The 17419-nt window shown below is 34.9% G+C and overlaps 1 protein-coding gene across 2 annotated transcripts in view; it reads right to left on the bottom strand.

Moving 5' to 3' along the window:
* Nucleotides 1-3953: 3953 nt before the first annotated feature.
* LOC110449332 (beta-1,4-galactosyltransferase 3-like) overlaps nt 3954-17419 on the bottom strand; it is a 27516-nt gene continuing 14050 nt past the window's right edge. The window contains exons 1-8 of one of the 2 annotated variants that reach the window (XM_021496115.1): nt 12334-12520; nt 9294-9521; nt 8530-8762; nt 7257-7444; nt 6500-6622; nt 5862-5957; nt 5109-5297; nt 3954-4781 (exon numbers count right to left, since the gene is read on the bottom strand). In XM_021496115.1, the coding sequence (XP_021351790.1) occupies nt 4757-4781; nt 5109-5297; nt 5862-5957; nt 6500-6622; nt 7257-7444; nt 8530-8762; nt 9294-9489 (1050 nt within the window). In that variant the 5' untranslated portion in view covers nt 9490-9521; nt 12334-12520 and the 3' untranslated portion in view covers nt 3954-4756. Of the gene's footprint in view, nt 4782-5108; nt 5298-5861; nt 5958-6499; nt 6623-7256; nt 7445-8529; nt 8763-9293; nt 9522-12333; nt 12521-17419 lie in introns of those variants that run through there. The other variant, XM_021496114.1, reaches the window with a different exon arrangement.

Here is a 17419-nt window from a genome sequence, read left to right as displayed (position 1 = left end):
AAGCTGATGTAACCCAGACGTGCTCGAACTGTGAAGTGGTTACTGAGATTGTTATTTATCTCTGAAGGCCGTTTTCGTTCCGATAAGTAGCTGATTGTCCTTAAGCCTTAAGATGCATTGAACAATGTTGACGTCGCATTGTGATACAACATCAATCAATTCTAAGTCGATCGGGAAGGCATATAATAATAAAATCGACATTGCGTCTTAACTTCGTTGCCGTGGTTCACATATTTATAAATGTAAGCAGACGAAGACTCGCAGATCTCCCCGATATGTGATAGTTCGTACAAAAACCTCATAGGTTATCATATGTACTTCTATATGCTTCATGGAAATCTCATGGTTTGGTAAAGTGCGATTTACATGCATAACTGCTTTTAGGTTGAACACCTCTGAGAAGTTAAAATCATTTCTGTATCAAACTTTCTTATATGCGTTTTTGAAAAAGGGAGTTAATGGCATAGTAGAGAATGCAAAAGAACTATATTTCCGTGTTCTCGTTTATGTGCTATGGTCGGTCAAAGATACCAATTGGACATAAAAATGTGATTTTAGGGGAATTTGCGTTTTTTTGCAGGACAAATCCATTCACTATCTTACAAGTGTGTTATCAGATATGTATGAATGTTTGCATAATCGACAAAAAAGTATTTTCTTTTAGATTATGGAAGTAATTTTTTAAACATTCTTTTAATTCCAATTCTCCTTATTATTAATGACAAAATATTAATTTTCCACCATTTTTTGCAGATTTAACGCTTGCTTCATAAAGTTCTGCTATTAAACTTTTCTAAATATTTAATGGATCAAAAGAAAATTTTGAATGAGAATGGGGGGTCCGTGTGTGCCTTTATGTCCCATCATTATTTATGTTATTTTCACAATCTTGGGGTCAAAATCAGAAGTGCTTTAGATACATTAAATATGTAAAACAAATACCAAAAATGTGTAATGTGTTGTATAATATTTTTATTATAATGAACCTTATAAAGATGTACAGCAAAAAACCACTTGCTACAATTAAAATGGCGACACAAAGTTGATTTAAGTGATTAGTCTAGTGTCAAAAAAGGTGAAACTTCTCTAATCGCCAATCTACTCGTGGTAAATTATCTACCACAATACAGGAACCAGATAGCATCATAGTGAGGATACGTAAGATGTTGGTTGTAATACATTCCTACGCTCGGGCATTACGAGCGTTCTGATTTAGATTCTAATTTGAACCATTTTTGAGTTTGTTTCAACACATACGCAGTCTTGATTAAGGCTCTATTATCTAGATTAACTGACAAACTGTACAGAAGCCGTTTAATCTAAAAGTTAAAATTCTCAGTTAATTATTACGCTGTACTACCATTATTGTTCTTAACACACTGTCAGACATTGAGCGCCCGTCTGGCAGAGTTGGATATGCCGACTAAAGACTCATTCATTCGGCGTTATGCAGAACCTAACCAATGAAAATAGCAATGACGCGCTTTTCTGTACATTGAGGACGTGTGCACAAGGAGGACAATTATTTTTTTCCCGATTAATGCCATGTTTTTTCCATGAGCATGGCAATATATCAATATTGCTTCGAAACACGGGACAATATATAGGCATATTTTGCCATTGACAATATCCATATATTCTGCAAAAACGAGTGAAAATATTTAGGTGCTCTAAGCGAAAACAATATTTTAATTTATTTTTAATATTTTTGAATTACCATCAACAACGAAAGCATAATTTTATTAAATTAGGGGATTGAATACTATTATCTTTAGCGTCATGCGTCACATAAATAAAAGCTTGAAAACAAAATAGTGCGCCATTTTGAATTGGCAACCAAATGCAATCCTGCCGTTTCTACTAATGCATGGTTATGTCTTTTGACAAAGTTTTATCGCTTTTGTTGTTGGCTTAATATCTTAAAGATCTACCAAAACAAGCATTGTTACGACGTCGCTTCACTTGCATCTGACAAGAAAAACAATCGGCATTTGATGCAGCGCATCGTCACATTACTGGAAATTTTGTAAAGATGGCTTGAACGGCTGATGCAGAAAAGACTGTTGTATTTATGTCTTCCTTTTTGTCTTGTGTTTTATTTATTTACTGACCATGTCCGAATGGTAATGTCACTGACACTACGTCCGTTCTCAACGTGGTTACATCACTTGCTATACACTTCATGCACTTTTCTTGTTATGAGCTTCTTCAGATTTCATCTAGGTTCGCCGTATCATTGTTTTGTCTAGTTTACTGTTTTATTGGCTGTAGAACGCGGTAATTGATATGTCCTGGTGAACATTCAATTGAAGTTAGACCTGGGTGAGCTAAGTATATTTGACTTGCCTTTGGGTTTTTACAACATGATCGGGATGAATGACCTTTCAAAGTTTCAAAGGTCATCGGTATTCAAAGCGTTATAAACAGTAACGATAACGAAAGCATTCGAATGAATCAGTATGGAAAACTTTAACATTCACGGTGTTCACTGTATTTATCCATGCGGGAAACATCGGAACAATTTAAAATCTAGCTTTCAGCTCAGATTTCTATTGATAAACTTAAATCACCCTATAGACATATCATACGCAATTGTATTGATACTGAATCGTGAAATAAAATTGAAGTGTTTGTTAAAATTTCAAAGTACTCCTTGTTCGCCAATCAGCACGCGACAATACGCTGTTCAAACTATTGAACGAAATTGTGTGGACTGTCGATAAGGCGGGCATTTTTAATTTTAAATACAAATTATAAGTTAAAAAAGAAATAAGAGATAGAGAAAACGTAATTTTAATTATTGAACTGTTTTTGTATGGTATTTATGATCTATTTGAATGACACAGCTTTGCAAGCAAACAATAGCGCGCATTATGATTTGTTTGCTTGCAAAGCTGTGTCATTCAAATAGATCATAAATACCATACAAAAACAATTCAATGCTTAAACGTTCGTTAAAAAAGAAACATATCAGCTTAAAAAAATCTGGGAAAACCCCTATATATATATATATATATATATATGTATAAAGGAACAGGACAAAGAAGATATACTAACGGTAGCTTCCCTAATAACGTTGGATCCTTGCAAACGTATGTTTGTAGGCTACAAATTACTTAGAACTTTATATGGGACAAAGAAGTCATCCTTACAGTGTAGACAATAGGATGTCAAATTTCCGGAGCAATCCGCTCATTTAATCGAGAAATTCACATAGGAAATATTTATGTGAGTTGATAAACTTAAATAATTCTCGTCAAGTTAATTATTATGCTGATCTATATTGACCAAAGCAAATGTTAAACATCAGATTCAGTGCAGGATATTATATAAACATTGGGAATTGGTCCCACATTCGTTGTAACGAACATGATAACTTAACTTATGACGGAGTAGAGCAGAAAGACCATCAACACAACCAAATGTATTGTCTTATAACGGGGTCTTCCGTCTGTATGCATCGATTGGGGAAGTCCGTAAAGACGTGGTGCTGTGTTGAACGCCTTGTAGTATTTATTAAACGGAAATAATTGTGGAAAGGTCACAAATATAAGTCAACGTCAAACGGACATTACTCCTGCCTTCTTAAATCAGTTTAGTTTAACAAAACACAATACATGAGGAAGCGCCAAATGAACAAGCTAGAAGGTCAATGAAGAAAGACAAACAAAACAAACAGTATATATATCTTATAATATTTGGTCTTTAAGTTAAGTGAAGTTAAGTTTATTTCCGGTTCAGGACTAGTGAAAGTCCTCTATACCAGACTCTTATGTTACAAAATAAATTTTATGTGTTGCCATTTAATATTGATGTATTGAACTTTAAAACAAATTCTGAAGTGTGAACAAAGCCGTAACTTGAAATGGAAATCGATTACACTATGATTAAATCAAGAAGAAAGAAAGAAGTAAATATTTATCATTTACACGGAGACCTTTTAAAAAAGAACAAGGGAATAAGACCAGGATTTTATTCAAGAAAGGAGAGAGGTCTTTAGCTTAGGTAACGACACCTGCCAGGTAAAGTTGCAGCAAATCCAGTTAATGCCACGTCATCAAAGTGAGAACATTATATCGTGATGTGTACAAGAAGCTTACTCGAATGTTTGTTCTTGAGTCTTTAAATCCAATACTTAATGTTAGCACGTGTCGTCTGCTAGTCTAGTGAACTGTGGTATACCTGTCACTTTGGTACGTACTATCATACTCATACCTATTGGGTTAGGAAAATTATCTCGTGCGCTGATTCGGTAGAGCGCAGACTAGTCAAACATAGGTCCCGGGTTCAACTCCTAGCTATTTTCTTAGTTTTCCTGTCGCTTTATTCCATTGTCAGCAGCAATAAGCAAAAGCTACACCTAGACTATAATGTGTTAAAATTCCATTATAGGGCGTGTTACTTTTGTCCTAAATAACAAGAAATACAGAGAATGGAAGGAACTTATATTATTCAATTCACTTTGCTACCAAATTAATCAAATGCGGCATTACATATTAAGAAATAGAATTTTTACTAAAAACCTGAATAAAAATATGAATGCAGTGAATAAATTAGCAACTTTAAAAAAAATGCTTTATAGCAATCTGCAAAATGCAAGAAACAGTGTAGATGCTTGTACTTCCTATGCTCAGGTTATGACAGAGGTGAATTCACCACGTCCCTGCTATGTCTCAAGTTCAGCTCTCTCATGAAATGTTTTACACATAAATCATTAGACAACCGTTTTTGTATAACTCAAAGTCTTAATATTCTTTTATGGAAAGTAGAACTTCAAAAACCTGCAAAGAACCAAAGCACGTTATTACTATATTGATTTAACACGGTATCGCTAATTATTGATCCATAATTTCAAAAACGAAGCAAACTAACAGCGTACTGGGGGTTTCCACTAACTATTGAGACATCAATACTACATGAGCTCCCTACCACGCAAATTCCTGAAAAAGGCATTCCTTTAAATTGGAATTCTGTTAAAATATTGCAATTATTCAGAAAAAAGTATATCATTGAGATTTTTTGTTGAATTTGGTAAAGTTACACATTTGCAAGGATTGTTTTAGCATAAACGATAAACTAAGGTTTGTGACGATCTGGTAAATACCCACCACCATATCGATTCTCGCGTGGTGTCCTTGTTGATGTCTACCCGGTGCCCCTCGGAGGGGCCTATGTCTACAGTGATGTTTGTGTACAGGGGTAGTCGTGTGAGCTGGATTATTGTATATTTCATCGTGGAAGGTGAGTTTAGGCCATCATTCATCCATCTTCCTCGCCAACCAAGAAATGCATCATATCTGTACACACAAAAACACACAACATTCAGCGAAACAAATGTCCAAGATCATATGTCATTTGTAGTTTAAATATTTCTTGTTATAGTTCTAGACATATAACAATTATGTGGTCAAGATACTACCATAATACATCTGGGTAAATTATGTTCATGTTCGAAACATGCATTAAAATACTGGAGTTCTTGTTTACTATAGTTTACTGATATTTTGCATAATATTCGATTGTACATAAATAAACGTTAAATCTGAATCACGAATAAAAGTATAATTGGATCAGTTTTAATATGTCACATTGATTTACACGTTAATGACACGCATATTCATGTTTTCATTATAAAGGTAATTTTAATTATTGAGAGATAACATATGATTGTCACACAATTATGTAAATTTATCGCAATATCAACCATGGAAAAAATCTGCGATGATTCTCAAAAGGTGGACGATGAAATGTTATTCTTATTTTAATAACATTTCAAAGCACTTCCCAGTGTAGGATTATTATAACATACGCTGTACAAATTATATGAAACCAAAACTAATAACGCCATTTGTCTAATTTACCCGTTCTCAGATCTAACTTCTTTCACATGTCGCACCGCCTTGAACATTCCAATGTGTTCTGGCGGTCGAGTGATCAGCATCCCTGCCTCTCGTGTCCTGAATAACGGACAAAAGGTGATAGGGCTAGAGGAAGGTTTATTCTTTTAATCCTTAAAATAATGGACAATGAACAAGAGAAGTCAGTAACATACATGGACACGGCTTTAAATTTCAGACTTTGTGTCTAGAACATATGGGCCGTCATACTTTAACTATCAATGAAAACTGGTTCTCAGCCGAAACAAATATGTATTGTAGTTTTTGCTGAAGCACTTTTCTCCTTCCTCAATGAAATAATGTATCCAGTTTAGTAATTTGGATAAACCGTTGTTATACACAGCCCGGAAAATCTTTTGACGAGACACTGAACAAAATTGACCTTTGGACTAGGGAGATTGGATACCTACATTACAACAAGTCTTGTTAAAATATGTTATCTGATTATTGGCATACATTGTGATATTTACACTAAACATTATTATACATGTGTCGGGAAAATCAAAGTTTATCATAATCTCAGTAGTATCACCAGCTACTATTTTAAATGTGATCACGTGATAATCATGGTACAGTTACGTACTGATACTAGCATGACTTACCGCGCTGAAAAGTCGTCGTCTTCGTTACCCCAGCCCCAGTAGGAGTTTGGGAAGCCATTGATTTTTCGGAAGTTTTCAGACTTCATGGCAATAACACCGCCAGCGTTGTTATAGAACATGACACTTTTGAAAGGAATAAAAATCTTATTTACCCTCACACATAAATATATATTGCTACACTTGTACATACACTTGAAACGCATTCACTCTGAATTTTTCAATTAATTTTTAAAGTAAACTCGACATAAAAAGAGGGGAGGGGGTAAAACATTTTACATCTGATGCAGTTTGATGAGTTACGTTTTTAAAATGCTTTATAAAATGAGTAGTGATGTAGTTGAAAGAGACTTATAGACATGGGCGGTAAATCTCAGCACATTGAAAACAGTTCAACTCTACTAACTTAACTCTTATAACGTATGTGGAAGCAGGAAGCGTGGTTTAAGGCGGCAAGTTTATCTGTTCAACTGCATTTTATGTTTGTTTGCTTTTTCATTAAAGTTAAAAAAGTATAGTATTAAATCAATCTCAGAATATATTTTTCTGTAAATGAAAATTCTACTTAATACAGCGAACTCATGTTCATAAATTATAAGCAATTCTATGGATTTTTTAGCGAATATATAGAGAACATGAAATCCTGAACCAAAAAATATATACCACTTTAAAAAATGCATGTTTACAGTGATACAGCAACTGCTTCGAAAGGTATAAGCATCAGACACTATGTTTCATTTTAGGTACATGTACAACTCACTGATATCTGTTTTCGTCAATAGCTGAAGAGAGTTGACGGAGGTGGTCATCACACATGTAAAGGTTTTTGTCGTTTTCAGGGAGGAAATCAACGTCGTGGAATATAAAGCAATCAAAATTTTCCATCTTTGTCGCCTCGGTGAAAGCAACGTTATTCAGCTTCCCTTTATTGAAACTATCATTTCCAGCCTGTATATAAAAGTAATCAAAATACGTTTTCACTCGATATGGATACTCAAAAGGAATATTTCTATTTAAGAAAACTAAAGAATAATTACTATTTTCATTAATTCTTAACAATAATCGATAACTCATATAGTATGTACAGTATGAAATCGTTGTATTGTGTATCATTTATTATCTAATAAAATGTGTTCCTGACATTCATGCTAATTTGATTGAATACAACTAGAACTAAACTATCAATCAACAACTCAAATTACCACGATCATCTTATATAAAGATCTAATTTTTCAGGGCATGCGTGAGATAAATAAACACGGATTTTTTTCCTGAAAGTTGCAAACGTATGTTGTAGAGGAGCGGAGATCATAAATACGGTATAGTCAGGGACGTGTATGATCCTACAGATAACTGTACATGGTAAAGAGATGAAATGACTCCACTGCTTCAATTGAAGAATCCCTGTTCCAGTCGAAAGTTTTCCCGTCATGACTAAAGCTTTAATCTATCTTTTATTGGGAGACAAACAATATCTAAGAAAAATTTAGCAAGCAAACAAATAGATGAAACCTAGACGCAGTCATACTACAGTTTATCTTAAACAAACTTAAGGAGAGATTATCAAGCTGTGTTTGAAACACCAGAATGGAATTCTCTCGTGGTTTGCATGCAAAGGGACAAGGATACTAACGTTTATGTGGCAGGGTATTACTCATTAAAGTCACTGTGTCTACTTGATGACATGGTTTTCTTTAAGGTCACAACCTTGTTCTTAGGCAGGTTGCACACAATGGATGAGACGACGAGTTCTCTGAATACAATTGACCCGAGGTACTTCCAAAGAGGATATACTGAACAAAGTGAAAATGCAGATGAACAGTTACATATCACTTGCTAAGGCTGCATTGGCGAATTTTATCCGGCTTACACCTACTAAACCCCAATATAGTTGGACACAGCTGCATTTGATTAAATCTGTATGCCGTTTGTCAAATGTATCATACTGCGCCTGAATAGATGATTCATGGACAGCGCGTACACAAAATTAAATTAAATAACTTCTGAAACGAGTATATTGACAGTATACGGACCTGTTCTACCACGAACACTTGATATTCAATATTTTGTTTCCTTAGTAACGTGTGTATTCTGTTCAACAGGAGCTTTAGATGGTGGAGACGATTCCTATAAGGAATTATGATAGCAACCCTCTGCAATGATTCACATATCTCAGGTTTCCAATATCCGCCTGGAAAAACATGCTGATTTCTCTCCTTAATGAGTTCGAAAGATGGTTCAGAGAAAATATCTATATCCACCACATCTGGAACCCAGAAAATACAATTTTAACTTATCAAAATGAAAAACAAATGTTTATACACGAGTTCAAATTGACATTTAAGAACCACTGCAATGCCATCCGCGTCAATACATCCTCTTATAAACAGGAAGCATGTCTTAAGATGTTTTGCTATTGATTTTAAATGACTGACCCTTTTGCTGTTCACTGTAAGTTGGAAGCTGTTAAGTTCAGGTAAGAGATCCTGCCTGTTGGTTGAGCGTTGGTCACTTTTAACTCACCGTTAATAATATGGCATGTGTAGAATACTTGAATACCTCATATGATTAAATATTAAAGGCCACTTTTAGTAAAACTCGTATATCTTCCTTACTACTTGAATAGATAGAACAGTGTTTTTCACCAAGAAGCTTCAATATTACCAAGCAACCTTGTTAACCTTGGACTTGTGTAAGGCTAGTTCTAAGCATTAGTAGCATTGAACAAGTCTGAGGGTTTATTTCTTTTTTGTAAAGGAAGATCGTAGTTAACCGACTAAAGCACCTGTGGTCTTACCGAGTTTATCAAAATTTATCCGACATATATGTGCGGTTTTGACACGGCTGATGAGGTTTGACCGGATCAGAGACTCCGGACTCGTGTAAATACAGTTACTACGGTAGTTAAATATAGAAAACAGCACCAATCCTATGTAGAACACCAGCAGTGTCAGCTTTAGTGGACGCTGACAATGTCTCAATCGTCTGTTCATACTGACATCGGCAAAGTTGAGGATTAGGATATCTACAAGGAGAAATAATAACAAAACGATAAATTCACTGTAAACTATTAGCAAAATGAACAGAAACAAAGTAAATATCTCGCATTCTCATAATAGAGTGGAATCTGTATTAAGCGACCACCCAAGGGAAATTAAATATAAAGGGTCGTTATATAGAAGTTGTCGGTTATTAAAGTTATACAATATGATATAATAAGCTATGGGGTCGTTTTAGGATAAAATACATAACCTACTTAAATGCAAAAGATTAACACTTAAAAACAAAAAACCTGGACATAATGGCAAAACTTTTCACTAACAGCTGCTCCAGTGACAAAACACATAAAGGAAATAAAACTTTTTCACTTAAGTGAAAAGACACATAATGGAATTAAATCTTTTTCTCTTAAGTGAAAAAAAAACACATAATGGAAAGATATATTTTGCATTGATGTGAAAAAAACGCATAATGGAATTAAATCTTTTTCGCTTAAGTGAAAATAACACATAATGGAGACAAATCTTTAGCACTTAGGTGAAAATAACACATAATGGAGACAAATCTTTAGCACTTAGGTGATAAAACACATAATGGAAATAAATCTTCTTCACTTTAGTGACAAAAACACATAATGGAAATAAATATTTTTCAATTAAGTGAAAAAACACATCATGGAAATTAATCTTAGTTTAAACTTTGTTTTATTCACATTACATATATAATACATAATACAAATATGATTATTCATTAATGAATTGGAGACAGAAACAAGTGTTAATACACTTATATAAATCTGTTACCTTTCATCGTAACCAACATTATCAACTATAGCTTAGGGATAGTGACGTGAATAAATTACAGGGGAAGTTAGAAGAGAGTTGGGGAAATGCAGTGTAAAATATGGTACATGTACCAAATACGTTACATTCATAAATCAGTGTATTGTGGTCAAGACAAATATTTCTGTTGCGTCATCGTTAATACACTTTATGATTGATTTTCATACTGTTTCAAGGAAGGTATATATATGCATATAAGTAAGATCTAAACAAACAAGCTGCACGATAATGCTAACATAAAATATACTCTATGATAATCATAATCATGTGGATGTTTTTTCCCTACGCAGACAGTCGTTGTGATAGACTGTACACATTCCATACTCTATTGCTGATCGATTGTTCGTCACATCCCGTGCCTTAATATGTCATTCTCCTGTTCTTTCTTGTCCTCCTGGTATACGCGTTTCCACTAGACTGTTTGCATCGGGAAAGACCATCTACATGACTTACTTTACATATGATATATGTTATCATATGTATACAAGGGTCATTGATTAAGAATCTTATTCAAAGACCTCATAAGATGTTAAATCGGAAGTCAATAGATCTATTATTATGTTAGCAATTCAGCTATTTCATCTTACATATGCTAGCACACAAACTTCCATGTATGCATACCCACACATATCATAAACACATATATCTATCATGCATACATACATACACACACACGTTTGTAAGTACATACCTACCCACCTACATACATACATAAATCATATTTACTTGCGCACATGAGTGTGCATGGCTGCATACATAATCATGCACCCACGTACGTAATGTATGTACTCCTACACACACACGCTCACACATGCATGCATACACGCATAGATGCATGCGTACATAAAAACATACATGCATATGTGCATATGTGAGCTACTCATAATCCAAAAAGTTTTTTTTTGAAACAACATGTTAATAACAGTAACATCATAATATAATATCACCCTATTGTTGTTGAAATCGCTTATATGTAATCCTGAACAGCGAGTTCAATTATTTTGTTTTCTTCTAAAGATAACGATTCATCGCCATATAATAATAATTTGACAGTTATTTGATACTGAAGAGTTTCAATGTGTAGTTGTCTGATGACAGTGTATAAGGTACAATCTAGCAGGTAATGAGAAGTGTTTTCGATGGTACCGCATGCGCAAAGAGGGTATATAACAATGTTTTTCCTATATAAATGTTCATTAAGAGAGCTGCATGACATGCGTAGTCTAGCATGGTATATTTGTCATAAACGTGAGCCATATGAGTAGTGTTTTGGTGAAGGTTTTTGTTGTTGAGTTTAATATGTGATTTAAATTGATAAATGGAAGGGTTTCTCCTGAAGTTAACTGAAATAGAGTTCCAGCTATTGATAACAGAGGGCAAGAAAGATCTTTGATACACATTAGAACGACAATGAATGGGAGCGATAGTTGTAGCATCCAAATATCTAGTAGTATGGCTATGTATTCCAGTGACTGAATGTGGTACAAGTCGGTTGAGGTATTGGAGGGTATTTTGGTAGAACATTTTGTGAAAAATAATTAGTTTGTGTTGATGTCTACGTTCAATTAGTTTGTTCCAGCCTACTTCTATATACTGTTTGTCTATGCTTGTCAGTTTGGTTGCACCAGATACAATCCTAACTGCCTCAGTATTTATGTGTTCCAGTTTAGCACTATATTCAGCGGTAATATTATCCCACACTACGTCAGCATATTCAATAATAGGTCTAATAAATGAAAAGTAAATAGTCTGTAATTTGTTTCGGTCGAGTTTGAATTTTAGAGAACGTAGAATATTTATTCTGACTGAGGCTTTATTAATAATGTAGTTTACATGTTTGACCAAACTCCCGTCATTCGAAAAAAATACCCCTAGGTGCTTGTGTACTTCGACATTTGTTATTTCTTCATTATTCATGTACAATGGTTGGTGATAAGGTCTTGGTTGTTTTTTACTAATTAACATACTTTCGTGTTTTTTAGGATTGGAGCTTACCAACCACGATTTCGACCAGTTTGTGAGTGTTTGTAGATCTGCCTGAAGAGCGGTTTCTGTGGTGATTGGGTTATCGACAATCATGTATAGTGATGTATTGTCTGCAAATAATTTAAAAACAGAATTTATGTTGTTAACGATATCGTTTATATAGATAAGAAATAGAAGCGGGCCGAGAATTGACCCTTGAGGGACCCTGCTTTGACTTCAACCCAATCAGAATGTGCATTATTATTTATAATTCTTTGTTTTCGATCAGTTAAATAACTTCTTAACCATTTGAGAAGGGACCCAGCGATACCTATTTGGGATAATTTATACAAAAGACCCTTATGCCACACCCGGTCGAAGGCTTTGCTTATGTCACCGAAAATAACTCTAATTTCTTTCCCTGTGTCTAAAGCGCCCATAAAGTCGTTTGAAATGCTGAGTAATTGGTTGACAGCTGAATCCCCTGATCTAAAACCTGATTGATTATTGGTGAGAATTTGATAGTCAAGTAGGTAATTATATACATATTTATACACACACTTTCAAATATTTTCCCTAAGATACAGAGTAATGAGATTGGTCGGTGGTTTTTAACATCGTTTCGACTATCTTTTTTGTGAACAGGTAACATATTTGCTTTTTTCCATAAGTTCGGGAAGATTCCCACAGATAATGATTTGTTGAAAATAGACGCTAACGGCTCGCTTAGAGTAACGGCTGTCTCTTTAAGTATTTTGCACTTAAGTTAATCTCTTATGGTGATCTCCCCTGGAGGTGTTTACACGTATTCAACATAGCTCCGAGAATGTGATACTATCTACTATATTAGAGCACTTCTGCGCCTCAACTCTTGTCATGGAATGTATGCAAGGTAACATCTAACGATATTGAATGCTGAAATGAACTTGTAATAATATTCCTTTTGCCGTTTATCCAGATACTACAGTCTACCTATACGCGTCATTCGTCACGGTCTGCTGATACGCACCCTTCGCTTACCTTTTGGCACGCGCTTATACAGGTGTAGTGTATAGTACTCACATACACGCACTCATTACTTCTATGTTTACATTCGGCTATGACAGACTTACAGTCTGAAGTTTTGCGTGAAAATAAAAGGGATAGGAGTGAATCGACTTTGTCAGATATACCTGAGTGTAAGAAAACCAGAGACACGTATCTTAACGTTAGTTATAATTACACGATGTCATCTCCCCCAGCTACGTCGACGACGTTTCGCGGTAACAATTTCCCGACCCCCTCGGCGACTGGGGACTTCACCTCACACTTGTCCAGCCTATCTGATAACGATATCCAGAGAATAGCATCGGCTGTTTTCGACATGACACAGCACAGACTCGATATGCTTATAAGAGCCCAGCTCGCCCCCATCCCCAACGACATGTCACAATTGAGGAACGAAAATCGACAGCTCAAACTTGCCATTGATGATTTTGAGCAATACGGTCGCCGACCACTAGTCCGTTTCTCTGGCTTCGCCGAACCTACTACCCAATCCAAACCGTCACAGGATACCACAAAGCTAGTACCGGACGCATGCTCCAAGGCCAAAATCCCCCTACATGCATCTGATATTGAAAGATCCCATAGAGTTGGTAAACCTAGCTCATCAGGAGAGACAGGTCATAGGAAACCCCGTCAAATCATTGTAAGGCTCACTTCAAGTGACGCCAAATTATCATTGTTGTCGAACAGCGCCAATTTTAAGAAACACATTTCCACGGAATATCGGTCAACGAATTCGAAGACCTTACGAAGTTTCGCGACAAGCTCTTTTTTCATGCCCGCCAGCTCGTCAAATCCAAACACATTAAAAGACTTGGACTACAAATGGCAAGATAAAAGTGCGCGATCATCAAGGAGCTGACCATATGATCCGTGACGATGCTGACTTGTGTCCTTTCGGGCACGTTGTCTAGGCATAGTCACAAGGAATATTTCCATCATCGTGGAAAGAAGCAAATGTTATACCTATATATAAAAAAGATAGCCGTAATGATGTTAAAAACTATCGACCAATTTCACTTTTAAGTATAATTGGTAAAGTGTTCGAGAGGTGCGTTTATAAACATGTTCATAATTTTTCTTCTTGATTTGAAAGTAATAACAAAATATCAATCAGGTTTTACAGCAGGCGATTCCTCTATTAACCAGTTATTAAGTATTTCCAACGATTTTATTAAAGGCATTAGATTCAGGTAAAGAAATAAGAGTAGTATTTTGTGACATCAGCAAAGCATTTGATAGGGTTTGGCAAGAAGGGCTGTTGTATAAATTATCAAAAATTGGAATAACTGGATCGATGTTAAAATGGTTCTAAAGCTACTTAACGAATAGAAAACAAAGACTTATAATCAATAATAATCACTCTGATTGGGCAGAAGTTAAGGCTGGAGTTCCACAGGGTTAATATTAATGACATAGTCAACGATATCAAATCTTTTATCAAATTATTTGCTGATGATACTACTCTATACATGATAGTTGAAAACCCCTTAGAAACAAACAACAGTATGGTGTCAGATCTACAAAATAATACTGAATGGTCCAAATCTTGGTTAGTTGATTTCAATCCTAAAACAACGGAAAGCATGACCCTTAGTAGAAAAAGAAACAGTCAACCACATCCAATCTTACATATGTGCAATGAAGAAATATTAGAAGTACTGTTGCATAAACATCTTGGAATTCTTTTTTCTAATAATTGCAGTTGGGTTGCATGTTAAACGAATAATTCAGAAAGCAACGTCTAGATTAAATATTATGCGATCTCTAAAATTTAAACTCGACAGGCAAGCATTACAAAATATATATTTTTCGTTTATTAGACCACTTGTAGAATATGCTGATACTGTGTGGGATAGCATTCCCAATGAATATATTTCTAAACTAGATAATGTTAATTTGGAAGCTGCTAGGATTGTTTCAGGTGCTACTAAACTTGTAAGCTTAGACAAACTATATACAGAAGTTGGATGGAATAAATTAATAGACCGTAGACTTAATCATAAATTGTTACAATTCCATAAAATGTTTTATCAAAATACTCCAGAGTATCTGTATAATCTCTTACCTAATTCAGTTAGTAATGTTCATAGTTATAATACCAGACTTTCTGACTCATCATGTCTGTCACCTAATCTTTGTAAAACAAATATTTATCTAAATGCATTTCTTCCTTCTGCTGTAAACAATTGGAATTCTCTTCCATTACATATTAGAAATAACCCTTTCATTTCCGATTTAAAGCCTTTCTTCATACTACTTTCAGGGTTCACGTCTGGGTCAAATCTACCACGGAAGACTGCGTATGTCATGTAGCTCCCTAAAAGAACACTTGTTTACGAAAAACATCATTCCATCCCCGAATTGTTCCTGCGGCGCCATTGAGAATTCAACACATAATTTGCTAAAATGTAATAAATATACATCACTTAGACAGGACCATATTCTGAGTTTGCCGTATCAACTATCAACTTATCTTTTAATCTTTGGTGATGACTCTCTAACCCAGCAGGAAAACACTACGATTATTCTAGCCGTCCAAAATTATATACTCAAAACTAAAAGATTTCAAATAAACGAATAGTCCTTAACAATTTCGTTTTGACATATATATATATATATGTATGTTTTAAAATGTATTTGGATTTATATCCTTATTCAGTGATTTTGCCATTGCATTTCTTTATACCATATTATGTCACTAATTCACCATGATAATGATTGTTTGATAAAGTGATGTGTTACCTTGAAAGAGCAGGACGTACCAGGGACGAAGCGGGAAAGTGTTTTATGGACTTATATTTGATAAGCGTGATGGCTAGTATGTGAACTGCAACGTTTATAATAATCATGGCGGTGCTTTGTGAGATACTAATTTTGCCAATAGTTGATTTAGTGGTGATTTATTCTATGTAACTTGTATATACATTTTAACCTTTTTCGAGTGTCCATTTACAGGACTGCTGACATTTTCATCTTCTATTCCATAGTTATATTTTACAGAATCGTGTTCACATACTCATTGCAATAGAGCAATATGATATTACCATCTGATGATCATATGGATATTGATGTTATTCATTTCTGGTTTCCACTGCATACCAATCCATTACCCCCTCCCCTATTCCCGTAATTATTCTATTGTACATATTACTTCATTCTTGTTGCTAGTGTTGAAAAGCTGATTACTAATCATTTTCACTTAAATAAAAAAACAAATAACGGAAATAAATCTTGTTCACTTAAGTGACAAAAACACATAATGTAAATAAATCGTTTTCACTTAAGTGACAAAAACACATAATGTAAATAAATCTTTTTCATTTAATAAAAAAACACATCATGGAAATAAATCTTTTTCATTTAAGTGAAAAAAACACATAATGGAAATATATCGTTTTCACTTAAGTGACAAAAACACATAATGTAAACAAATCTTTTTCATTTAATGAAAAAAAAAACATCATGGAAATAAATCTTTTTCATTTAAGTGAATAAATAGATTATGGAAATAAATCTTTTTCATTTAAGGTGGCTCGACACATCGTCATCAGCGTCCATTTTCGTGACGTACTTCCGGAAAAAGTACAGCTCGGACTCAATTATCTTGATCGAAATGTGCATGTACACCGTGTCGTCATTTCCGTTTTGCGTATCGGGTCAAACCGATCGGACCACTGTTGTTCGTTTATTAAATAAGGTAGGACCTAGTTATCTGATGCTGCTTTCAGGCGAGCATTGAGAAAGCCTTGCAAGTCTTGCATACCCATTTGTAGGTCCGCCAGGATTTATACCCGGAATTGTTACATTTATAAACGGTCAAACCGGTTGTTCCGCATAAACGAACAGGCCCCTGGTAAACAATAGTACACGTGCGTGCCGATGATATGTCAACACCCGATATCGAGATTTTACCGGGAAATGTATAATCACACGTACTTCAGGAATAAAGCTTTCCAATTCATTGACATAAACAGACTCACGGGAAGACAGTGACATGAGACCAGACGACCTCAAGAAGGTCATATAGGAAACACATGGAATGCGGACGTACCAACCTCATATGTGC

Source organism: Mizuhopecten yessoensis, unplaced genomic scaffold (genome assembly GCF_002113885.1).
Source record: "Mizuhopecten yessoensis strain PY_sf001 unplaced genomic scaffold, ASM211388v2 scaffold4579, whole genome shotgun sequence".
Taxonomy (NCBI): Eukaryota; Metazoa; Mollusca; class Bivalvia; order Pectinida; family Pectinidae; genus Mizuhopecten; species Mizuhopecten yessoensis.
This window is presented reverse-complemented; position numbering and strand designations above follow the sequence as displayed.